At 40.1% G+C, this 21,604-nt stretch overlaps 1 protein-coding gene across 4 annotated transcripts in view; it reads left to right on the plus strand.

Moving 5' to 3' along the window:
* JARID2 (jumonji and AT-rich interaction domain containing 2) overlaps window positions 1-21,604 on the plus strand; it is a 209,171-nt gene that overhangs the window by 109,405 nt on the left and 78,162 nt on the right. For all 4 annotated transcript variants that reach the window (XM_033077245.1, XM_033077234.2, XM_033077265.2 and 1 more), the window contains exon 3: window positions 9,555-9,696. In XM_033077245.1, the coding sequence (XP_032933136.1) occupies window positions 9,555-9,696 (142 nt within the window). The remainder of the gene's footprint in view (window positions 1-9,554; window positions 9,697-21,604) is intronic.

Here is a 21,604-nt window from a genome sequence, read left to right on the forward strand (position 1 = left end):
TCCATTCAGCTGTGAAATTCCCCAGGAAAGGCAGGATAAACAAGACATGATGGTTTGGCATCAAAAACAAAGAAAAACTTATTTGTATCTCACTGATAATTTTGTTAATACCTGAGAATGTAGACTTTTCTCTCTGTCAGTGGTTACCCTGATATTTCAGTTGCTGATACAATGGAGAGAATTTTTTTTTTGTGTGGACCTGCTGTGTCTGTAACTTCTAATAAAATGCATGTTTAACTCTGTTTCCAGGTTGCATATGAGAGAAGGTGTCTTATAGGACAGTTGCAAATCTAAGGGCACTTTACTCCAGAAATAAAGCCACTCTATCCAACACCAAAATCCACACAAAATCTCATGCCACTGAGAGATGTTAATAACACCAACACCATATGTCATGTCATGGTTACTGTCTGTACCCCTCCTTGTGTTTTACTGTGAAAGCTGAACTCACTACCTTTATTTTAAAGTTGGGTGAGCTGAGGTGCCTGGAGAGGAGGTGGCCTCTCCAGGGGCACCTCTTTGGCCATGGCTGTGTCTGGACAGAGTCGAGGTCCCTGCATCCTAACCAAGCTCTCTTCCCAGTGTTGGTGTTCCTGTTTTTCTGCTGAAGGCTTCATGCCTGCTCTGACCATTTATTTGAAGATCAAAGGTCTGTAACTTGCATTTGGAGTCCTCTTGCTTTTTTGAAGCTTTCTGACTGCAGTCAAAGGAGGCTGTGGGACTGGGGTAGATTTAAATTGAGTGCATCAAATAGTGTCATTCCTTAACAAAGTACAGGAAGGGTACATGGTGCTCATTTCCCTGGTGCTAAAAGGGAGTGTTTATGGTACCATAAAATTGACTCTGCTTGTTTATCAAAACTTAATGGTCTTTACACAGCCTGGTACCAACTTACCAGAAATGCTACCACTCTCCCCTTATCATACAGCTTCAGGGGCAATTGGTAGGAGCTTGATAGCACAATGGTACAATAAAACACACAGTGAACTGCTGGTGGGTGGTGATCATCAGTTCTCTTTCCTCCTCTCTGTTCTGCTTCATTCAGGACAGCTCTGGCTTTTGGATTTGGGGACAATTGTTCCTTAGGTTTCCTTTCCCCCAGCCTCCCCCCTTTAAAATTGAGGGAAGTATTGTAAAAATCTAAGGGTAGCCATTTGTGATTTTAAGGTATGACTTAGTTGTCTGCATTTGTAGGAAGAGGATTTAAGAGAGATGAGTTTGTTCCCTCAGCTCTTTTTTTGGGTCAGCATTACTGCTGCTGTCTCCTTCACCTGTCAGTGAACACCTGCCTCGCTGCTCAGCCTTTGATACTCCAGTTCCCTCCCTCATCCACATCACACCATCATAGAGTGCAGACTATGGCCTCCATTCTACCTTATAGGATATAAAGTGCCAGAAGAGGTCATGTGTTTACTTGGAGGAATGAGAGGTTCAGCATTTTCATTGTGTCTTGAAAGTGGGGAAATGTCTTTAATGAGAGAGGTGTGTGTTTTTGAATACTTTTAAAAAATACCCCAAACCTAAAATAACAGAAGTATGGACAAACATCAGGTGAGGTTTTTCACTATTTATGCAGTGCAGACATTGGCAGGCGTTTTTTGGATGCTTTATTAGTTTCTTTTGTTCTAAATTTCTTTCAGATGCATATTTCATAAATCAAACTGGGGCTTGAAGTATGTCATATGGCCTGGGGTAGTTTCCTGTCAGAATTAAATTAGGTTCATTTTTGAATGTTATATTCCCGTTTCTGTGAGTTTAATACCACCCCAACCTCAATCCAAACTCCCCCAGATGGAAAAAAAACACCCTAGGAAGTGTTGTGTTGAAACAACAGAACAGTTGATTTCAGTTAATGGGTAATGGACTAATATGAAGGACACAAAGTCACAAAATGTCTTTGGTTGCTTAACAGTAGTTTTGGATGGAGCTGTAATGGGAGTAAGGAGCTTTTTTCAACCTGTATTATTTAATCAGTTCTCTTTGGTCATCTGGTCTTTTGACATCCTGGCAAACACATTTTTTGCTGTAATGTCATTCATGCTTGGCTTCCATAGTAATGATGTATATCTACATACAAAAGCACTCTTCTAGTCAGTTATGAAGACTGTACAAGCTATTTGCTAACAGTCTTTGGCATAATGGTACTGCTTTATGCATATGCTCTGTTATGTACCACAATCAACCTAATGTCCATTGGCTTGTCATCTGAGAAGCCCACGTACTGTTAATTACCATCATGGTGGCAGCACAGTGCATCGTGTGGCTTAAACGATGATGGCTTCATGCTGTGGCTTTTTTATTTAGGGGCAGAAAATTGTTGTGGTTTTGCATTACCAAATTAGATGAAAATAGCCTTTATGACAACTATCCTTAAAAAAGTGGACAGGGAATTCATATCTCTTATCCCAGAGAAAAATGTGGTTTGTTTTGTTTTTAAATTGTCACTATCATGAAAACCCCCTTCTTTAGTCTCTGAGAGAACCAGAGCATGAAAATAGGCCTTATTTTTGAGGCATGTTGTCTGTTTAATATGTAATGTGATACCTTGTCATGCTGTGACAATGTGACAGATGGCATTTGCACTATAAAACTAAATTATCTTTTGTGCATAGCTATACAACAGCTAAATACAGTAACTCAGTACAGTGTGCTGATTAATGCAGACTGCAGATGTTTTAGAGATACCGGTGTGTTTAAACTTAGCATCAAATGATTAATGTATTTATTTAACATGCTTACAAAGATTCTGATAGTGTTTCAGCACATGGTCTAGTATGTTAAGGGTAGTTTTGGTAGAAGTCAAATTTAGGATTATAGACAATGCAATGTAGTTTTTTATTTCATTGCAGCTGGTTGTCTGTTACTTACAAAAAATGGTGAAAACTGTTAATTAATGATACTATGCAAAGAAACATATATAAAGATACACCCTGCAGTTCAAAATTGTTTGGGTTGGAAATGATCATCTAAGATAATCAAGTCGAACTGTCAACCCAGCACTGCCCAAGTCCACCACTAAACCATGTTCCAAAGTGTTACATATACATCTTTTAAATATCTTCAGGGATGCTCCCTCAACCACTTCCCTGGGCAGCCTGTTCCAGTGCTTGACCCCCTCTTCCATAAAAAAATGTTTCCAAATACCTGTCTAAATATCCCCTGGCACAACTTGAGGCTATTTCCTTTTGTCATATTGCTTCTTGACTGGGAGAAGAGACCAACTCCCACCTGGCTACAGCATCCTTTCAGGCACTCGTAGAGAGCAATAAGGTTCCCCCCTGAGCCTTCTTTTCTCCAGGTTCAACAGCCTCAGCTCTGTCACTCCTCATCAGACCTGTGCTCCAGACCCTTCCCCAGCTGCATTCCCTTTCTCTGGACATGCTCCACCCCCTCAGTGTCTTCCTTGTGGTGAGGGGCTCAGAACTGAACACAGCACTTGATGTGTGGCCTCAGCAGTGCTGAGTACAGGGGACAATCCCTGCCCTGGTCCTGCTGGCCACACTATTGCTGATACAGGCCAGGATGGAACTGGCCTTATGGCCACCTGGGCACGGACTGGCTCATGTTCAGCCAGATGTCGACCAGCACCCCCAGGTTTATGTTCAGGTGGTGCTAAACTTCCAGACCATGGTGTGGGATGGTTAAACTTCAGACTTTATAACACTGCAGTTAAGCCCTTTGTTTTCTAACTTTTGTGTCAGCTCTCCTAAATGGGATGTTGCAGAAAGAATAATAATAAAAAAAATCAGTAATGTTTTAAAACAAAGCTTTCCTGTACAACTCCCAAGACTGCACAGTTGAAGTTTGGACAGGCATATTACTCTGTAAGGGAACAGAGCTTTAGCTCCATGCCTATGTAACTGCAGTCCCTGCTATTTATTAAATGCTCTCGTGAGGAATATTGTCATCCCAGCATGGTGAGAATGCTGTCTTGAGTAAATCCCTTTTTTGACTTACTGTAATTTGTGTTTGTTTTGCTGCTTGCCCTGGAAACTTGACTTTTCTACCAGCCCAGAGCACTTCAGCTTGAAGGAATCAGGGAGGAATGCAGGGAAAGGGCTGCCACGGGGGAAACCAAACCAGAATCTCTTGGCAGTGGGAAGAGAGTATCCCTGTGTAGTCAAGAAACACTCAGAAGCAGAGTTATGTATCTCACATAGTATTGAGATCTGCAGGATGGCTCCTCTGGACTGTGGACTCTCTGATGTTATCCTTTATAGAAAGCTGTGAATGTGGTCATGTTGAAATTGCCTTTGTTTAGATCACTTAATGGTTTTGATATCTTTGGGTTGTGTTTGTGGGGTGTTGACTGCTGATTTTCCTAGCATAATGGCTTTGCGGGTGTCCTATGACTGTGGGAACTTGAAATACAATTGAATGTATTTTTTTTTCCCCTAAGCTGCCTTAGGACTGGGAAACAGCAAGCTAAAATAGGTGTTGCTCTATTGTAAGAACATGGAAATGTTCATGCTGAGATGCCTTGTTGGCATTAGAGTAAGTGATGTGGAAATAGTGTTTTGGAAACATTGTGAAAGTCTCTTCACCCAACCACTTAGTTAACTAACCACATTATGCTGAAATTTGCTCAGATGCTCTCCTTTGGTTTCCTGATTATTCAGTAACTTTAATAATGAAGACCATACCAGTAATTGCAATCTCATTTATTTTTAAAACCAACTAACTCCAAACCCTCCCTTACATTTTTGCTGTCTTCTCTTCCCCCAGTTTTCCTTCTGGATATTTATAGTTCACATCATGTTTTATTGTACGGTGCATTCCCAGGTATTGGGATTTTACATCACATCTTCAGATGCTCCCAAGACCTGATCTGTGTGTGCTTGTCAGTCATCTCTCCAGATGACCAGAGATGAGTTAGATCATGACTTGAGAAGAATTGTAGATTGCTGCTAAAATTGTGTGTGTATCACCAAAGCCAGTAAGATCAGCAAATGTGTGCCAATGTAAAGTAAGCCCTGCCTGTGCTGGAATAGTTAAGTCTTGCTTGCTAGGCTCTTAGGAGAATCAATCCAATTGAGTCAGCACAAACCCTGTTTAATAATGTAATTTAAGCAGATTTAACTATTCTTTACACAATGTTTTTGGTGAGCAGGATCTTCCCATTGCTGGAGCAGGCTCAGCAAGTGCCCTGCTCAGCTAACAACTACAGCTAAGAAGCAAAGAGGGTAGTGAGCTGCAGTGGGAACAGGAGGAAGCATGTTGTGTGCAGCTTGTAAAGCCATAATATCCGTATTCTGTGTGGATCACCCTAGAGGGTATGGCTCAGCTCTCCTAGCAGAGCCCTTGCTGCATGTGAAAAAACAAACAAACTTGTAGCCACAGACAGATTGGAATACAGTCAGTGTGGAAGGCAAATAAATAGGAGGTGATAGAAGTCTCTAATAATGAATAGTATGCAGAAAGGGCTTTTGTGCTTTTCTCTGGCTTGTAACAGAATGGATGAAAAAGTGACATTTGCTGCTTTTTCTCAATATTGATAAGCGGAAATTCTTTTTTTTTTCTTTTTTCTTTTTTAAAAGCTCTTTTTAAGCAGCATGTATCTAAAATCATAATTTGATATTGCAGCATTTGTGGAAGTTTAAAAATGAATTTGGCAAAACTGTGAAGTTGACATTTATGTGACTAAGATACATTTTAGAGAGGATGTTAAGATCTCCATGGTTTGGTTTTAAGCAACCCTTTTTAATTACTAGGAATTAGTAATTGGCCTTTCTCTGAAGGTGTCTAGTCTTGATCAGTTAGAGCCAGAACAGTGTATTTAAGGAATTATAGATGTCATTTGATATGAGTTCCTGTATTGTGACTTAATTAAATAATTCATTATTACTGACTTAATTCAGGCAGTGTTTATTCAGTGACTTTGAACTGTTCAGTGTTTCAGTTCTTTTTAAACTTTGGCAGCAAATATGCACTGGTTCTCTGTATATATAAATTATTATTTCATGTAAGTAATTTTAATATATGAAATCCTACACTGACTTATAATGCAAGTTACTGTACTTTCAAATTTAATTTTAATAACGTTTAGTTTTTATTTAAAAATCTAATTTTACTTTTAAAACAAACAGTTTCTATTACAGGAATAAAGTCTTATTTTTATCAACCCTGATTTATTCTGCCTAGTTATTCATGTCTGGTGGTTGATCATGAGTCCAGCTGCCAGGGGAGAAGGCAGTGAGAACTAGGGCTGAGATGAGCCTAGTGGGCAAGGGACAGGCAGTCTCTGCCAGCTCTTCAGCAGCTGAGAATGCCATGGGCTTTGACAGGAGGCAGGGCTTGCTGGCATCGTGGCTTAGAGGTTGAAAGGCACAGGCATAGAAAAGCGGTAGAGGAACTTTTTGTTCCTTTGATTTGATTTGGCTCTTGAGGGCTTGCTGATTCCTTGCTGGGTCCTCTCAAGTAGCCACTCTTTGGAGTGATTCAGCATCCCAGGCTATGCTAAAGAGCATTTTCTCGCTCAGCTGCTTTCTGCAGTACTCAGCTTTTAAGAAATATGAATGTCTGCTGCTTCCTGTGTGTGGTTGTGTGGTTGGTCCTGGAGAGTCAAACCCACATGGGTTGACACTCCTTAAGTGCACCCGCAGACCTGTGTGTCCTGTCGACTGCACTGGCGCCAACTCATTAATGGTGATAGGAGTGCCTGAGTATCACTCGGAAAAACTGTGGGGTCCCCATCCTGTCCTGGGACCTCCAGACTTTCATAGCTCCCAACTGATGCACAGCAGTAAAGTATGTGGCTTATCATAGTTAGAGATAACAGGAATGGCATTTGAAGGAAAAGGTGTCTGGGGGCAAGCTGAATGCATTTGATATAAAAATGATTGAGTGGCAATAAACTTTATAACAGCCTACTTCAGCATGTGCTTTCTCTCCAGTGCTTGAAAGGAGGCTTTGGGTTGTGCCTTTCATCACTTCAGAGTGGATTTTGTAATTATGCTGGCCTGAAAACCTGCAGAACATGACACCCATTCCCAGTATTTATCAGTATCTCTCATTTGTAGTTTTATGCCTCTCTTTTAGGGCACTTGTTTTAGTTGGTTCCAGCGGACGATAGCTAACATCAGTTATCGGCAATATTACTGCGTCTTGGAATGGTGCTGGTTATGATGAATAATGGTGGGCAAACCGATACTTTTTTCCTTGAGGAGCACAAATCATGCTTGTCTCCCAAGTGAGCTGATGGTTTGGCAGGGTGAAAGGATGAATAAAAATTGCCTTCCAAGTGCATGCAAGTTGACAGCCTGAAAGGTGATTTTCTTGACTCATATACTTCAGGTTCCTGGATTTTACATATGGCAAGTCTCCAGAACAAATATTGCTTTTGGAAAACCTAATCAAATTCTGCCATAAGAGTTACGTTACTGAGTGTCAGGCCTCAAATAATATGCTTGATTTAGACTTCTCTGGAGTTGAAAAATTGTAAATTTTATCAGCTGTGGTTTCATGGAAAAATGCAAAGCAAAAGTTGAAACTTTTATAAGAATAAACTTAGGCACTAGGGCTTTTAGAAAGGGTAAGTTCAGCATAGAAATATAATCTGTTCAGTGTTTTTTCAAAGTTTGCCTTCATTTCCTTGGGAATGCTTTGAAGGGATGCTGTCACCCCACATCATATTGTGTTTTTATACTACAAACCCTTTGTAGTACCGTGTGCTGATACTCAAATTTGTTTTATTTGTTGGGTCACAGTTTGAGATCCCTTTAATGAAAGGAAATATCAAAAGGAATTCAACAAAAGGGGAGAGAAAATGTAAATTGGGTCATTTTACTTCTCCCTGATAGTGTTATGTTCACTAGAACAGACAATTTAATGCAAAAATTGGTGTGTACTTTCAACTTGTGCTCAGTGGGCTGTGTATTAAGAAAAAAAATTGAGCTACCAGTTCACTGACTCTTCCCCAGAAAAAGCCCGAAATGTGTTTTTGCTTTGTAGGTGGAGTTTTAAAAACTGCAGCATGTGGCCACCACATAGCCCCAGTCAAGGGAAATTTAGTGTACTTCAGAATGAATATGAGCAAACTTTGATTGGGAAAAGGAGAGAGAGATATGATGCAGGCTTTGGATTAGGCTGTTAAAAAATGTACAATCGGAGCGATTAGATTGGAATTGGGGAGGTTCAGAGCCCGCTGGCAGTTGTAGTGCTCAAGTGAGCAGTGAATAAATGGCCTTGTGGGGAAGGAACATTTAGCTTCAGCTGAGGCCCAGCTTCCAGTACTTAGAGCCAGCAGCTCAGTGGGGGAGGTGTCTTTGCTCTTGCTCTGGTTATGCTTCGGTGTCTGTTTGGAGTTGGGCTTGGTTGAATGCTTGGTTATGCAATGAGTAAGTGCATTGGTGGTTCTGGATGGGGATTTTCCTGGAAACAGAGGTCTGAAATGGTGTGGCACTGATATAGTGCTGGTGGAAATTCTTGAACTGCAGTTCTTAGTGTTTTCAGTGCAGTGCACTGACCAGCCTCACTGCCTGGCTCATCTTGGAAGGGGTAGCACAGTTCCCCCCACACCGCCTTCCCCACCACATTTTCTTTTCTAAGATGCAATTATAGAGAGACTGAAATGGCTAAGGGAGGGAAGTCCTATCAGCATTTCTCTGAGGAAATACAGCCGTGAAACAAAGCTTTGTTATACCATTTCTAAAACTATTTGGGTGGAAAGATGAGAAAGCATTCTCCTGGATAAAATTGCAACTCCTCTTGTAATAAACTCTTATAATATCAAGTAAATGGTGAGCTAAAAAATTGTTTCCTCCCTCTCATCCCAGAACCTGCTGAAGAATGTTAGTATTTTAATTCTTCCTTAAGTATGAGTGGTTTCATTGCCTATCTGCTGTTGTTTGTAAGAGTCATACTATATTGTAGTTACTTGGTGGTGTAGAATACAAAAAATTTGTTAAACATTATGCTTGCAAGGGTCCAAGGCTGTCTTCCATCTATGTGACTATGTGACTCTACTTGCTGTATTATTGCTTCAGGAGAGAAAAGGCACAAAAGGGAAGGCAGCTGTGGACTGTGTACCTCTGCTGCCCTGTGTACTTTTTCTGGCAGTCTGGATGACACTTGGCCAGAAGAATCAAAGTCAGGAAATGGACGTTTGATGTTCACTTTTTTGGGATTCAGAATTTTTTTCAAAGGATCATAAATTGCAGTAGTTAGAAGCACCAGAATGAAGAGAAAGATTATGTCAAATTGAAGCAAATGCAGCTTAATTTTACAGCAATTCACAGATAAATGCAAAACACTGTCATCTATGCTAGTCATAAGAATTTTGTAAATCAAGAATGCATTTTACTAAGTATCCCTTCTTCAAATGTGACAAGATTATAAACATTATTGCAAACACTCCTATTGTAATTATTTAAGATTGTGGTCTCAGAGTAAACCACATACTGAAGTACCTCTACGCAAAATCAATGTTACCAGTCTTTGCAAAACTTTCTTTGCTGAACAGTTGCTTTGGGCTCTCTATTGTAAGTGTCATATGTCAATTTTTATAAAATCACTGCAGATTTTTAATATTGTGTACTCCTTTGTCATGTTTGCAGGACTTCTCACTAATGGCCAATCTAAAGGATTAGGACCAGGCTCAGAACAGCTGGAGAATGAGAAGGATGATGCATCGCAAGTGTCCTCAACGAGCAACGATGTTAGTTCTTCAGATTTTGAAGAAGGGCCCTCAAGGAAAAGGTCAGTAGTGAATTTTGATTAAAATAGAGCCTTTCTTCTTTGTCCCTTTTAGACTGTTTTTTATGTTATCAGTCGGGTATGGTTGCGCTTATTTCCCTACTATAAATGGACTTTCCAACATGGATTCCTTCTATGAATAACAAAGATACAGCAAACTTTGCTTCACTCATTGGTATAGATGGTTCTTGTTGGTGTTTTGGAAAGTGTGGAAAAGCAGTTGCTATTCTACAGTGCATGAATTTAAATGCAATAAGACTCTCTCCTCTCCTGGTTTTTGCCTCTTAGGCCATGTCAATGTGTCTGTGTGTGCAGTTTCAAGGAAAGCATCACTAAAGTAGTTACTGTTACTGTTGTTATTTTTAGTTTTCAGTGAATGAAACCGTGCAAAGTTAAAAAGGTAGAAAAGGACAAAACAGATGCTTCTGAGAAGAGGAACCACCTAGTAGTAGAGTGGCTATTGGTTGCAAAGGACTACTTTGAGATACTGCTGCCTTCTCTTTCCTAGAAGTCACTGAATGTGCAGAATGTGGGTTAAAATCATAGACCTCAAGCCAATCAATTACAGAAAATATGCTGAGAATGCAGGCGGGTGGCTGGGAGTTGTCCTCTCTGTGAAGTAAGAATGAAAACAGGCTGTCTTAAAAATGCCACTTAAAAGAGAGAATCAGAAATGCTTCCTCAACCTTTTTTTCTCTGCACTTCTCGTATCCTAGTTCCAAACCAAAATGACCTATATAGTTATGATAATAATATTAATCAGAATAACAACAGTTCTCTTTCAAACAAAAGAAGTATCCCTGTTTTCTCTATGACTTTATAATTCCAGTGGGAAGCCTGATGGGGTGAGGAGGACACCCTCCTGTTCCTGTTCCAGCATTTTGCATCCCTGGTTCTCACAACCTTTTCTGGAACAGGCTCAGACTCTAATATGCCCACTTAGCTCGTCAGGCATATCAGAGTAAAATTTATGTTGTCTTTCCTATGGGTAGAAATTTTTGCAAGGCTTACTGCATCCTGCTGCTGGTCAGGGCAAAGATATTTGTGTTCTCATTTTGGGCTTTGTGAGATAGAACAGAGGATTGAAAATTACTTCTGCCAAGCTGTTTAGGTGACATCTACTGTTGGTGTGATCCTGGAAGACCGTGGTCATTATTTCATGGCCAACCTGTTTGCTTGCACATTGTCTTAAAGATTTTCTGCTTCCCTCTACATTTAGTTTGTCCCCTCAATCCTCAATTGTGCTGGCATAATGGCTTGCAGGGTCACACAATACGTAGCTTCAGGCAGCTGGTTAGGATTAAAAATAATAGCAAGAAGAAGACGAATTGAGGCTTTTTTGCCATGTTTCTTAATTTTTAACATGCATAGGACTTTTATCCCTTGTTCAGAGTGTGGTTGGCCAGTGCAACCAGGGGGACATCCTCTTCCTTTCTTAGGGCTGGCAAAGGGCAAGAGGGCTTGTCCCTTACTCTGTACCTGCTCATGGTGCCCTGCACAGTCCAACTTCAGAAATGAGTAGGATTTCTGTATTACCAGAAACTGCACTTGAGTATCTGGGCGAGACATTTTTGGAAGAGTATTTGGTAGGCTTGGGCTGGGGGAATTCAGACCCGTGAGAGGCAGCTAGGTAGTTCAGGTATAATAATAGAGAATTCTCAGTGCCTTTAGTGCCTTTCAGATTAAAACTGACAAAAAAAACCCCAGACTCAAGATGAAATTTTTTTCTGGCTTTCATAGAAGGCAAGGCATCATTTCAGTACTTCTTCAAGCATCATGAACTGTTGAAATAATATTACAGTTGGTAATTCTGTTGCTGTTAAGACTGTTCTTGTTTTGTTTCCATTTACACCCCACACAGGCTTTTACCTATTTTTTCTTCCTCCCTGAGCTTCCTCTTTGCAGACACACCTTTTCTGGGTTCCTTCTCTTAAGGTGTACTGGAGCATGTTGAGTGGGTTTTTTTAGGCTTTTTGTTTTATTTAGCTGAATATGCAATGCTTTTTCAATCCAGGTTATCCTTATAATCCCAGAAAGAGTTGGATCAGGAATATTGGATCAAAGAAGGACATGCAGGAAGATGATGAGGGGGCAGACAGATCTGAAATGGAATGTGGGTTGACTGCCTCAGCTTAACTAGTTTTGAAAAATTATGTCCTCCTTGTTTTCCCCCTCTTTATTTCTCAAAATTAAACTTTTAAGTTGTCAGTTCAGCTGTGTGTATAACTAATGACACTCTTGTAATAAAATACAACTTTAAAGACTGTAGCTTTAGCAATGTACTCTGAATCAACCATTATATGTAAGTTACTCTTTATTTCTTTATAGCTAGTGGGGTTTGGTCAGGGTTATGGGTTCTTTTGTTTTTTGGTGGGGTTTTTTTTGGGTTTTTTTGTTTGTTTTTTGGTGGTTTTTTGGGTGCATGGCAGGAATGATCTTTCAGAAGCTTGAACCTGTCATCTTCTAGAGGAAGTCGCCTGTATTTCACACTTGGAAATAGTGCTAAGCAAATAAGCATAGTAAATAAGGGAATCTGTTGTAAAGGGGTCCAGTTTCATTAGTAGTTTAAGACTCCGGTTTGACCTTTCAGTTCTTCAGTGTAATGGCAGGCTGGTACTGTGGAGTGCAATAAAAATCTTTTCCCAGTATCTTCTACTTGCCTCTTCCCAGCTGCTGTGTCTAGCAGTCTTCTGGCCCCTGTCCATCAGTTCAGAGACTAATCTGGCAGCGTTTCCTCTCCCTGCATAGAGCAAGTCACCTTATAGAAAGGGAATAGGGATTCATGCATGGGTGCAGCATGTGTGTGGTTTTAGTTTGCATTTAGAGTTGATCCAAACTCCTCCAGTTTCAGAGACAATTTTCACAAGAACCTGGATGAACAGCAAGGGTAAATTCTTATACCTGAGTGGAGGGTGAATTTACTAGCAGTGAACATCGCCTTGTGATCTCACTGTGCCAGCCATCCCTGTTGTAGATTTTCCTCAGGTCAAAACCAGGTAGTGGATGCTCCCATCCATGAGTTACTGGACTTAGCTGTAGGTAGGTAGAGGCTGGCAGGCATCTGTGGGGAAGGTAAAGCCCTACCAGTCTGCCTTGGACCAGTGAAGAGATCACTAACAAGTATTCCTTATTTCACATGGATATGCCAAACAGAGTAACACAACTGTAGAACTCCTACCCAAGCACACCTGAAGGTTTATCACATCTATTTATTTTCCAGTTTCAACCCCTTTTCTAGTAACATAGCTTGAATGAAGAGCCGTAAAAAGTCCACTGTGGTGGAAGGAAGGAGATGGCTGTTATGGTGAAAGTGTGCAGATTTGATACAATACTGTAGATTTTGTTTAGAAACTCACTTGGTTTGATGGAGCAGGATTTTTGAGTGCAGTCGCCTGACACCTTTAGGCTTCAAATGGTTCCAACTAGAGGAAGCGTCTTGCACAACCAGGTTTGCATTCGATGTGAAAATTCCCATATCACTTTCTTTTTTACATGTATCACTTGATATTGCCACAGTATTCTGGAACAGTTCTGGAAGTCTGCAGCCCGCCTTTTGTGGTGCTGCAGATTTTAGCTGGTGGTGGTAAAGAGGAAAAGGAGTACATGTACAGCTTTGCCCCTTCACAGCCTCCTGATAAGTCCAGAAACTGTAAGCCCTTCTTACAGAGCAATGGAGTTTGGGGAGGATTGGCAGTGGCAATACTGGCAAGCTCCTTACTTCAAAATATTTAGATTTTTCTGAGTTTGCACTCAAAAGGATGGAAAACATCTGAGCTGTGTGTATTACTAGTGGCCAAGTCTGAGGGGAAGCAGCGAGGTTATCCTAAGTAGTAAATACTACTTTCAGCTAGTAAAGGTGAAAAGTGCCAGCATTATTTTAACATGTGGCAAAAGCCAAGCATTTAAATGCTTCACTGAATCTGTTGTGCTGGGTTGCTGTCTAGTTGCCATGTAAATGAGAGAAGTTGCTGGTTTGTTCAATGCTTTGGGAGAGATTAACAAAACTGTTGGTATATGGGCTTGATAAACTACCAGATCGGATGGTCTTCACTGTGTAAAGATTGCACATATTTCAAAACCTGTGAACAAAAGGTTACTGCTGAAGGAGTAGTGTAGCTTCCATGTAGCTGCATGGTTTTTTAGTGAATCTCCAGTTTCCAGCTATGATTCTCAGTGGAGAAAATCAATAGGTAACTGGCCAAAGGTGTTTGGTCTCTGTGCTGATGCTTGTACATTTTTATGGGGAACTCTAAAGACTACAACCGCTGGCATTTAATAACAGTACGCAGTGACAGCTGTATGTTCTGTAGCAACAAGTTGCCTACCTTACCCAGGAAGAGACATGCAGAGCAGACTTGATGTGACATTATGGTAATAGGCTATTGCTTGCTTCCTGTTACTAATCAGGTGGCTACTCATTTATATGGCCTCTTTCCCAGAAATTCACACAGGGAATTGCCAAATGCACAAATGCATTTATCCTTTATCGTAAAGTTGTGTTAATAGAGAGCTGTGCCAGGTGGGAAGAAGTTGACTGATTTTGATAACTGTTAAACTTCAAAGTGGGGATTTTTTTTTAACTTAATGTTAGAATATTTTCTGTGTTAAGGGGAAAAAAGATACTGGCTCAGTTTAGGGAAAAAATAGGGTTAGAGAAATTTCTTCTTGTAGTAGCAAGAGTGGATGAACATTGCCCACTGGGCCAAGGGTGTGCAGAGCTCCTGGGAGAAGGCACTTTGTCCAGTTCTTTTGCAGGGAAGGCTGTTGGCTGCAGGAAAAAGGAACAGCCCACTGGGGAGCACTAGCATTTTAAGCTGTCACAGCTAGATTGGCCAGAAATTGCTTATTAGGAACCTTCTGAGGCCTTTAATTAATACAGCAGCTTTCTGCTAACGGTCTCAAGCATGTGACAGTCAGAAGTGTGATTGTGCACTACAGCAAGGCCAACCCATGGGATGTGCTCCTGCTCTTTGCCTTGTGCTGGCTCCCTGCTGCCTCCTCCTTTTCCCTGTTTGTCTTTTTTAAATTTTATTTTTAGATGCCTGTTTAACTCCCTGAACTGGCTCATTGTGGAGCAACAGGAGGGTTAAGGTTTGTCAAATGAAAAGGTGGGAGTATGTGTGCGAGGAGGGGGAGACAAGCATGCTGATTTCCCTTGGCTGGTGGCTGCACAGCTGCTAGGCTGGCAGAGCTATTTTGCACCCTCAGCACAAAAAAAAGCCAGTCAAGGGTAGGCAAGCTTTTGCATATTAGGCAAGCTGCTAATTTAAGTGGTTTCTTTTAGTGATACATCCTTTTCAACTTGATTTGCAAAGGACTTTCTTGCAGTAGAGCTGTCAAAAGGTTGAGGGGACTTAGGGATGGGGGGAAGTTTCCCTTTTTTTTTCCTTTCTCCCCCCCCTGCTTTTTGTCAAATTGTTTTCATAGTTAATAATGAACAGTCTCTTTAGCACTAGACTTAGCACCTTTCATGCAAGATGTAAAACAAGGTCAGTCCTGTTCCCACATTTGTAAGTTTGTGAGGGATTTCTGCTTGGTATTGTAGGTGATGGAGAGGCAGTGTATTATGACTCCGGTCTGAAAGCAGGAGACTGCTCGTAATATCAAAGTGTTTTTCCAGGACCTTTTTAGTGAATAGTCTTTTCACTAATTGGAACACTATATAATGTATTTGTGTTCAGCTGTTGCCTGCTAGAACACAATGCAAGCCCACTTATCAACCAGGTGCTTCTGTTATTTTTTTCTAATTTCAGTAGGCAGTGCAAATCTGCAGTAGTTGTTTGCGTACGAAGAACGACATTAATCCACAATAAAACCAAAATGGCAATGAGATTTATGTATAATAATTTTTTAACACCCCCCTCCCCCGCCCCCCTTCTGGGATTGCTGATATGATTGGAATATATTTTTAGTGCTGCACATTTATATTTAAATAACAAGCCTTATAAACAAAGCAATAATAGTCCATTGGAGTGGATTTGCAGAGGAATAGTAAAAAGACAGATTACCTGCTTGACTAATGCAAGTCAAGAAGATCATTATGTCATTTGAAAAGGAAGAAATCAGGTGATTAATGTTCTTTCAGTATTTTCATAAGGAACAAACAGAAGTTGTGACATGAATTCTTCTATCCGACATGCAAAGATATAAAAGGTACAGTAATCTGGGAACACTTGAACTTTGTGGGTAGGCAGCTATGTAAATAATTTGTTTGAGTAGTGATTTAATAATTATGAAGGTATGATTTATAGCAAGCTGAGTGAAAAGTGTTACACCATGTCCAATTCCACCTTGCATGTTCTCACCCGCCGCTTTTTTTTCAGAAGTCAGAGTTGCAGGGAAAGTCTTCATGACCCTGAGTTTGGACTCATTCACTGAGAGATAAGGAAGCTTCCAAACCAGATGGGATAGGTGCAGTTATTTCTGTTGTTCTGTCTATGGCAAACACTCCTTCAGCTGCCTGATAACCCATCCCTAACTAGGATTCACATAATTCATGTCTCACCCCTGTGTATGACAGGCCAGACATTGATTGCTGTAAGACTAGGGAGAGGTTGCTCTAAACTGATGTAGGAAATAGTTGAAAAACACTTATTTAAAGTAAATTTGTTTGCCAATATGAAAGAAATTTTTAAAATATAAATACGCCCTTTTTGGTATAAGACTCTAGCCTGATGTTTGGGCTAACATAACTCTTTGCTACATCTGCTGTGGTCACATGTGCTGTGCAAAGATAATGATACAAAAAAAGAGAGTGCCGTTCCAATATTTTAAAGTAGAAGAAGAACTCATGCTGAGTTCTAAGAATATTGGTAGTGGATTGTTTTGTTACATTGTTTTGGTTTGGGTTTTGGGTTTGTTGGTTTGGTTGAGGTTTTTTTTTTTAGAAGTATTTGAAGATTGTGCTGTATGCGGGTTTGGCATACACTGAACTATAGAAAATCCTATTCTGTATTTATTCCCATGGCTGATGTGTTGAATATATAGGTGATAAGAGTATATTCTCAACACGTTCCTTAAAATAACAGCGGAAACGTGGGCTACTACTGATTCACCAAAACTGACAGAAGTGTGGGCATTAGTGTTTTTATGGGTCAGATCAAGATTCTAGGCAAGGGTGTAGGTCTTGAGACTCCCAGATGGATGACAGAGGCTCGGAGTTGTTTGAATACTGCTCAGAAATCATTCAGTCTGTATCATCAGCATCTCAGTTTGGGATTGCAGGAGTTTTCTAAGTCTGAACTGAGTTTGAGAAGTATAAATCTCCATATTGTAAAATATCCTCTAGAATATTCTCAGGTCTCTTGTATTGGATAGAAAAAATCATAGAAAATTTTACATATATCACCTAGCTTATGCAGGTGTTGTGTTTTTCCTTTCCCTTCTTCCGTTGTTGCGTCCAGTAGCACAGAATTTCCTTAGGGAACTAATAGTTTTTTTTCCTCTTAACCCGAACATTTGTATATTTAGTTTTTTAGCAGTATGTTTATTGTTAAAAAATTTATACAGTAATGGTCGTGTCATCATTGTGTTTTGATTTTATGCCTTTTTTCTTTGCTTTTCTCTCTTGGTATTTGTTCTTGACTCTGATTAAATAAACTAAAGCTTAAAGGACCTTTGACCATGTGGAAAATTATTTGGAAGTTTCTTTTTTTTTTCCAGTTATATTACAGTCTGTTTTCTCTAGCATCCTTCTTTCAGCTTTCAGACAAGTTCTCCCCTGAGTTTCATAGTTGTAGTTACTATGGAGATGTCTGTCCATTCTTCCTCTTCTCCTTCCTTGCCCTCCTCCTTTCCTAGGAGCTCCTGCAGCTGTTATTTATCTTTTCAATAAAGTAAGTAGACTTTGTACAGACTTGGTTTCTAATATCTCTTCTGTTGCAACACGTCATTTGCCTGTAACACTTTAATTTTCATGAAATCCTGTAGGTGTTTGTTTATATGGACGAAAAATTTGGGATATGAATAGCGAGTGAGGAGGTCCCTAGTTAAAAGGGTCACTTCTGGAGCTATTATCTGATTTGATCTTTCTTCACAGTTGAAGAGCTGTTCATTGAAGTTATAATTCTGTAAAATGAATTAAATGGTAACATTTGTGTGTATGTATGCTGAGTGTCAAGGACAGCTTTTAGAATTTATTTATTTTAAATGGCAGCTTTTGGAATTTAATATAAACATATTCTGGTGCAAGTTAAAATTTCTCGGGTGAAGAAATAAAAACTTGAGACAACACATCGTTAGCCTTTAAAGTCAGAGAGACTTTTCTTTACACCTCATCATAATTTGATAGCTCTTTATATACAGCTTTATATATTCTAGTTTAAGAGAGAAACAGGGACGTTTGGGTAGTCAGCTATTCTGCAACAGATATTTTCCTTTCATTGTATGCTGTTGTATTTCTAAACCCCTTCTCTTGGGGAAGCATTGTTTCACTTGGTGTCTGTGGTTTGATATTAATGCTTTGCTGAATGACTAGGATTTGAAATGTGCTCTCCAGCCGTGAAGTTCTAGCACAACTGCCTGTCTGAGCAGACATCCCACCTGGAAAAAGCCAGTGTAGTTGCACTATACTTTTGATGGGTGTATTTCTTGTGTAGCTGCATCTTCAGAGGTTTTTCCTCCATTTCCTTGGAGCCATCTTGCACTAGGTGATCATTAGAGAGTTACACTGTTCTCTTTTGGCCTTCTGAGCGCTGTGACTGTGCACAATCAGGAGCCTACTGAGAAGACCCTCTGTTTTACAACTGCGTAAATAATCCACCTTGGACTGTTGGTCCGATAATGCAAATCTCTTTGCCTCCCATTGAGAGTGTTGGGTTGAAATTGCAGCCTGAAAGCCATGAGTGATACATAGTGAGGAGGCAACCAACTTGTGCTGGGTCTGGTATGGTTTGTCACCTGGCAAAGCAAAGGTAGGTGATTTTCTGCAGAGTCAGTGGAACTGGTATTAGACAGATTGCCTGGGCACTACCAAGAGCATAGCAGAGGTGAATTTGGGGAAAAAGATAGGAGCAACATCAGTCCCTCTAGGGGGTGGCTCGGTACCCTGATCAACTCAGCCTTTTGGGATAACATTGCTCTCAGTTTTATTCTAAGCAAGCAAGCAATGTCATCTCATTTGGCAATTCCTAGTCCTCCTAAGGCAAGGGAGAGACTCTGAAACCCTTTACTTTTTGTCTCCTGTACTCTTTTATTATGCTTTAGATTATTCTTGGCCTGCTGACAATTTGTTCTGCAAGTTGTCAAGCAAAATGTGCATTTTAAAATAAATTACTCTAAAATTTTAATCAACTCTTTTTTTAGAAGGGAGTCTCGTGTTTGTCTTTTGCATACGTCTAGTTTGCTGTAAGTAAGCAGCTGGGACTTTCTTGATTACTTCTATTTTTAGTGACATCTTCTTTGCACCTGCGCATTGAAAATCATGAGGTTTTCTAACAGAGATTGAGAAATCTTTCAGCCTCCCTGATTCTTAGATCAGAAGCCTGAAATCAAGCTCGCCCTCTAATTGCAGTATCTTGGTGCATGGACTTCTTATGTTTCTCTTACACTAGAAAAATTGACCACTATTGATTTTCCTTGAAAGTTCATCTCACCTGGTTAATTTGTAACAGAACAAGAAGACAAACTAGGTGTGATGCAATTTCTGAGACTCTCACTTTTAGGTATCTAGGCCTGTGAAGTCCTCTCATTATCTGAAAATTAAAGGTATTAAGTAATACCTAGCAAATAGTACCATGCAATCAAGGTTTAATTTTTACCCATTTTATTTAATTTCTGTTACATAGAAGTCCTACTGTTAAATTCACTTTTTCATACGTGTGCTATAGGCAATCCCAGATTAAGAGTATTTAATTGCTTCCAGTTTCCAGATAGACTGTAAAACAAACTGTAAAGGTGAATCAGATGAGAAATGGACAAACTGGGGAAATAGTGTTTGCGTAAAGGTCATGCTCTTCTTATCAGAAGGATCAATTGAAGTAATTCAGAAAAAAAAGACCACATGAAAAAAAGTTTGATTTTTCCTTGAAGTTTTTGGTTGCCAGACCCTTATAAATTCAGACATTTGTTCTTCTTTGTGCCATACAACCCACAGTATCTCTAAGTACAGTAATTTCACGATTATAAGCCGCACCATTTCGACTAAAATTTTGATCCGAACCCAAAGTGCGGCTTATAATCAGGTGCGGCTTATATACGGATAAAGAACGAAGAGTTGCTGGTTTAGTTTGGAGGACAGGTGTCTGCTGAGAAAGGCAGGAGCTTCTCTTTGAAATGGAGAATGTAAACCCCCTCCCTCTAAATTATTATCATTTTGAAATCAAGGGACTTTCAGGCAAAAATATGGGAATTAGGAATAACAGTTCTTTACTAGGGAAATTAAAATAGAAATACAGTACTACAAAGAAACAAACCCCAAACCCTGACAAAGTCAGAGTACAACCTGATACCCTGTCAGGCAGGGTGTTGGTAGCAGTCCCATTCCATGGTGGCTGCATCCTCCTGCAGTAACAGATGTGATTCAGTTGGAGCAGTGCTCCTGCAGAAGGTGCAGTTTGCCTCCGGAGGTCCAGTGGTGATGTGGAGAAATCCGGTTTTCCTCTGGAGTCCAGTGGAGAAAGGGGCTCCCTTAGTGTCCCAAAACCTCTGTTTTATCTTGGTAAGAAATGTTGGGCTCTTCCCCCTGGCTGGAGCAACTTCCAATGGGATGCAGTAATTTTAATAGTCCCACAGTGGGACTCAATGGCCATTAGCAGAAAATGACTGGCTGGAGGAAGGATGGGGTGTGAAAAGATAAAGAACAATGCCCGGCCTGGTTTCAATGGATCGCCCATTGGCAGAATATCTCCCACGGAGATAAGGATCACTGCCCCCACCCTCAACAGATGGTGATAGAATAGATACCTTTTGTCACACTCTGTATTGTAACCCAAGACACTTGGACGTGTGGCTTATAATCAGGTGTGGTTTATAATTGTGGAATTACAGTACCTAGGTACCAGGTAGCCTTGTGTTCAGATTCTTGTGTGGCCTTGCACAGTACTTAATCTCCCTATGTCTCTTCCATCTTCAAGTTTAATTGGCAGAGTTCTGAGCAACTAAAAATTGGAGTAATAGTTGTTTATTGTTTTCAAGAGCAAAGTATAAGTAAATTATATTATTTATCTCTTTTGAATATGTGTCTGTTTTGGGCTTTATTTATTGCTCTTCCTTTTTCTGATATTAAATTAACACAAATATCCATAAATATATAAAAAATAAATTCTCTCCCTGAAGGAGGATTTTGAGAGTGCTCTATCAGCACAACTGCATTCAAATCCATTTTAAAATAACAAGAGTTAAATCCTGCATCCACTGAAAGTGCTTATTTATTATTGATTTCAGTGGATGGGACATTTTCCTAAGATGTCTGCAGGCTGAAGAAAGCTGCAAATTAAGTGCCTGTGGTTTTGACTGCACTTGGAGTAGCCCTTCAAAGAGTCTTGTTTATTTTCCTTTTCAATTATCATGTTCTGTGTATGCCTGCTGGAGTTTTACACCACAGAACGAACCATCAGAAAGTGATGCCTTGTACTCTCTGCTGTGTATTTCCCCAGGCTCTTACCTGGCTTGTGTCATCTTGCTGCCTCTGCTCCAGGTGGTCAGTGTGAAGTCTGAGTAGTTGTTCATTGACTGGATGGCTGCTGGGTTTCATATTTGTTGGGTGTTTGATTATTTCAGTGCAGAGAAAGGAGTCCTCTTCACCCACAGGATTGTTTGTTCAAAATCTTTTGTACAGAGTCTGCATTGGAGGATCTGTGTTGCATCGTTTGCCCCGAAGATGTAGCTGTGAGGGTTGCTAATTCAGTTGGACTACAAAGAGAATATGCCATTCATAGTAAAAATGGAATAACCTTTCCTTTACAACTTTCTT

This window comes from Catharus ustulatus, chromosome 1, assembly GCF_009819885.2.
Source record: "Catharus ustulatus isolate bCatUst1 chromosome 1, bCatUst1.pri.v2, whole genome shotgun sequence".
NCBI classification, from domain to species: Eukaryota; Metazoa; Chordata; class Aves; order Passeriformes; family Turdidae; genus Catharus; species Catharus ustulatus.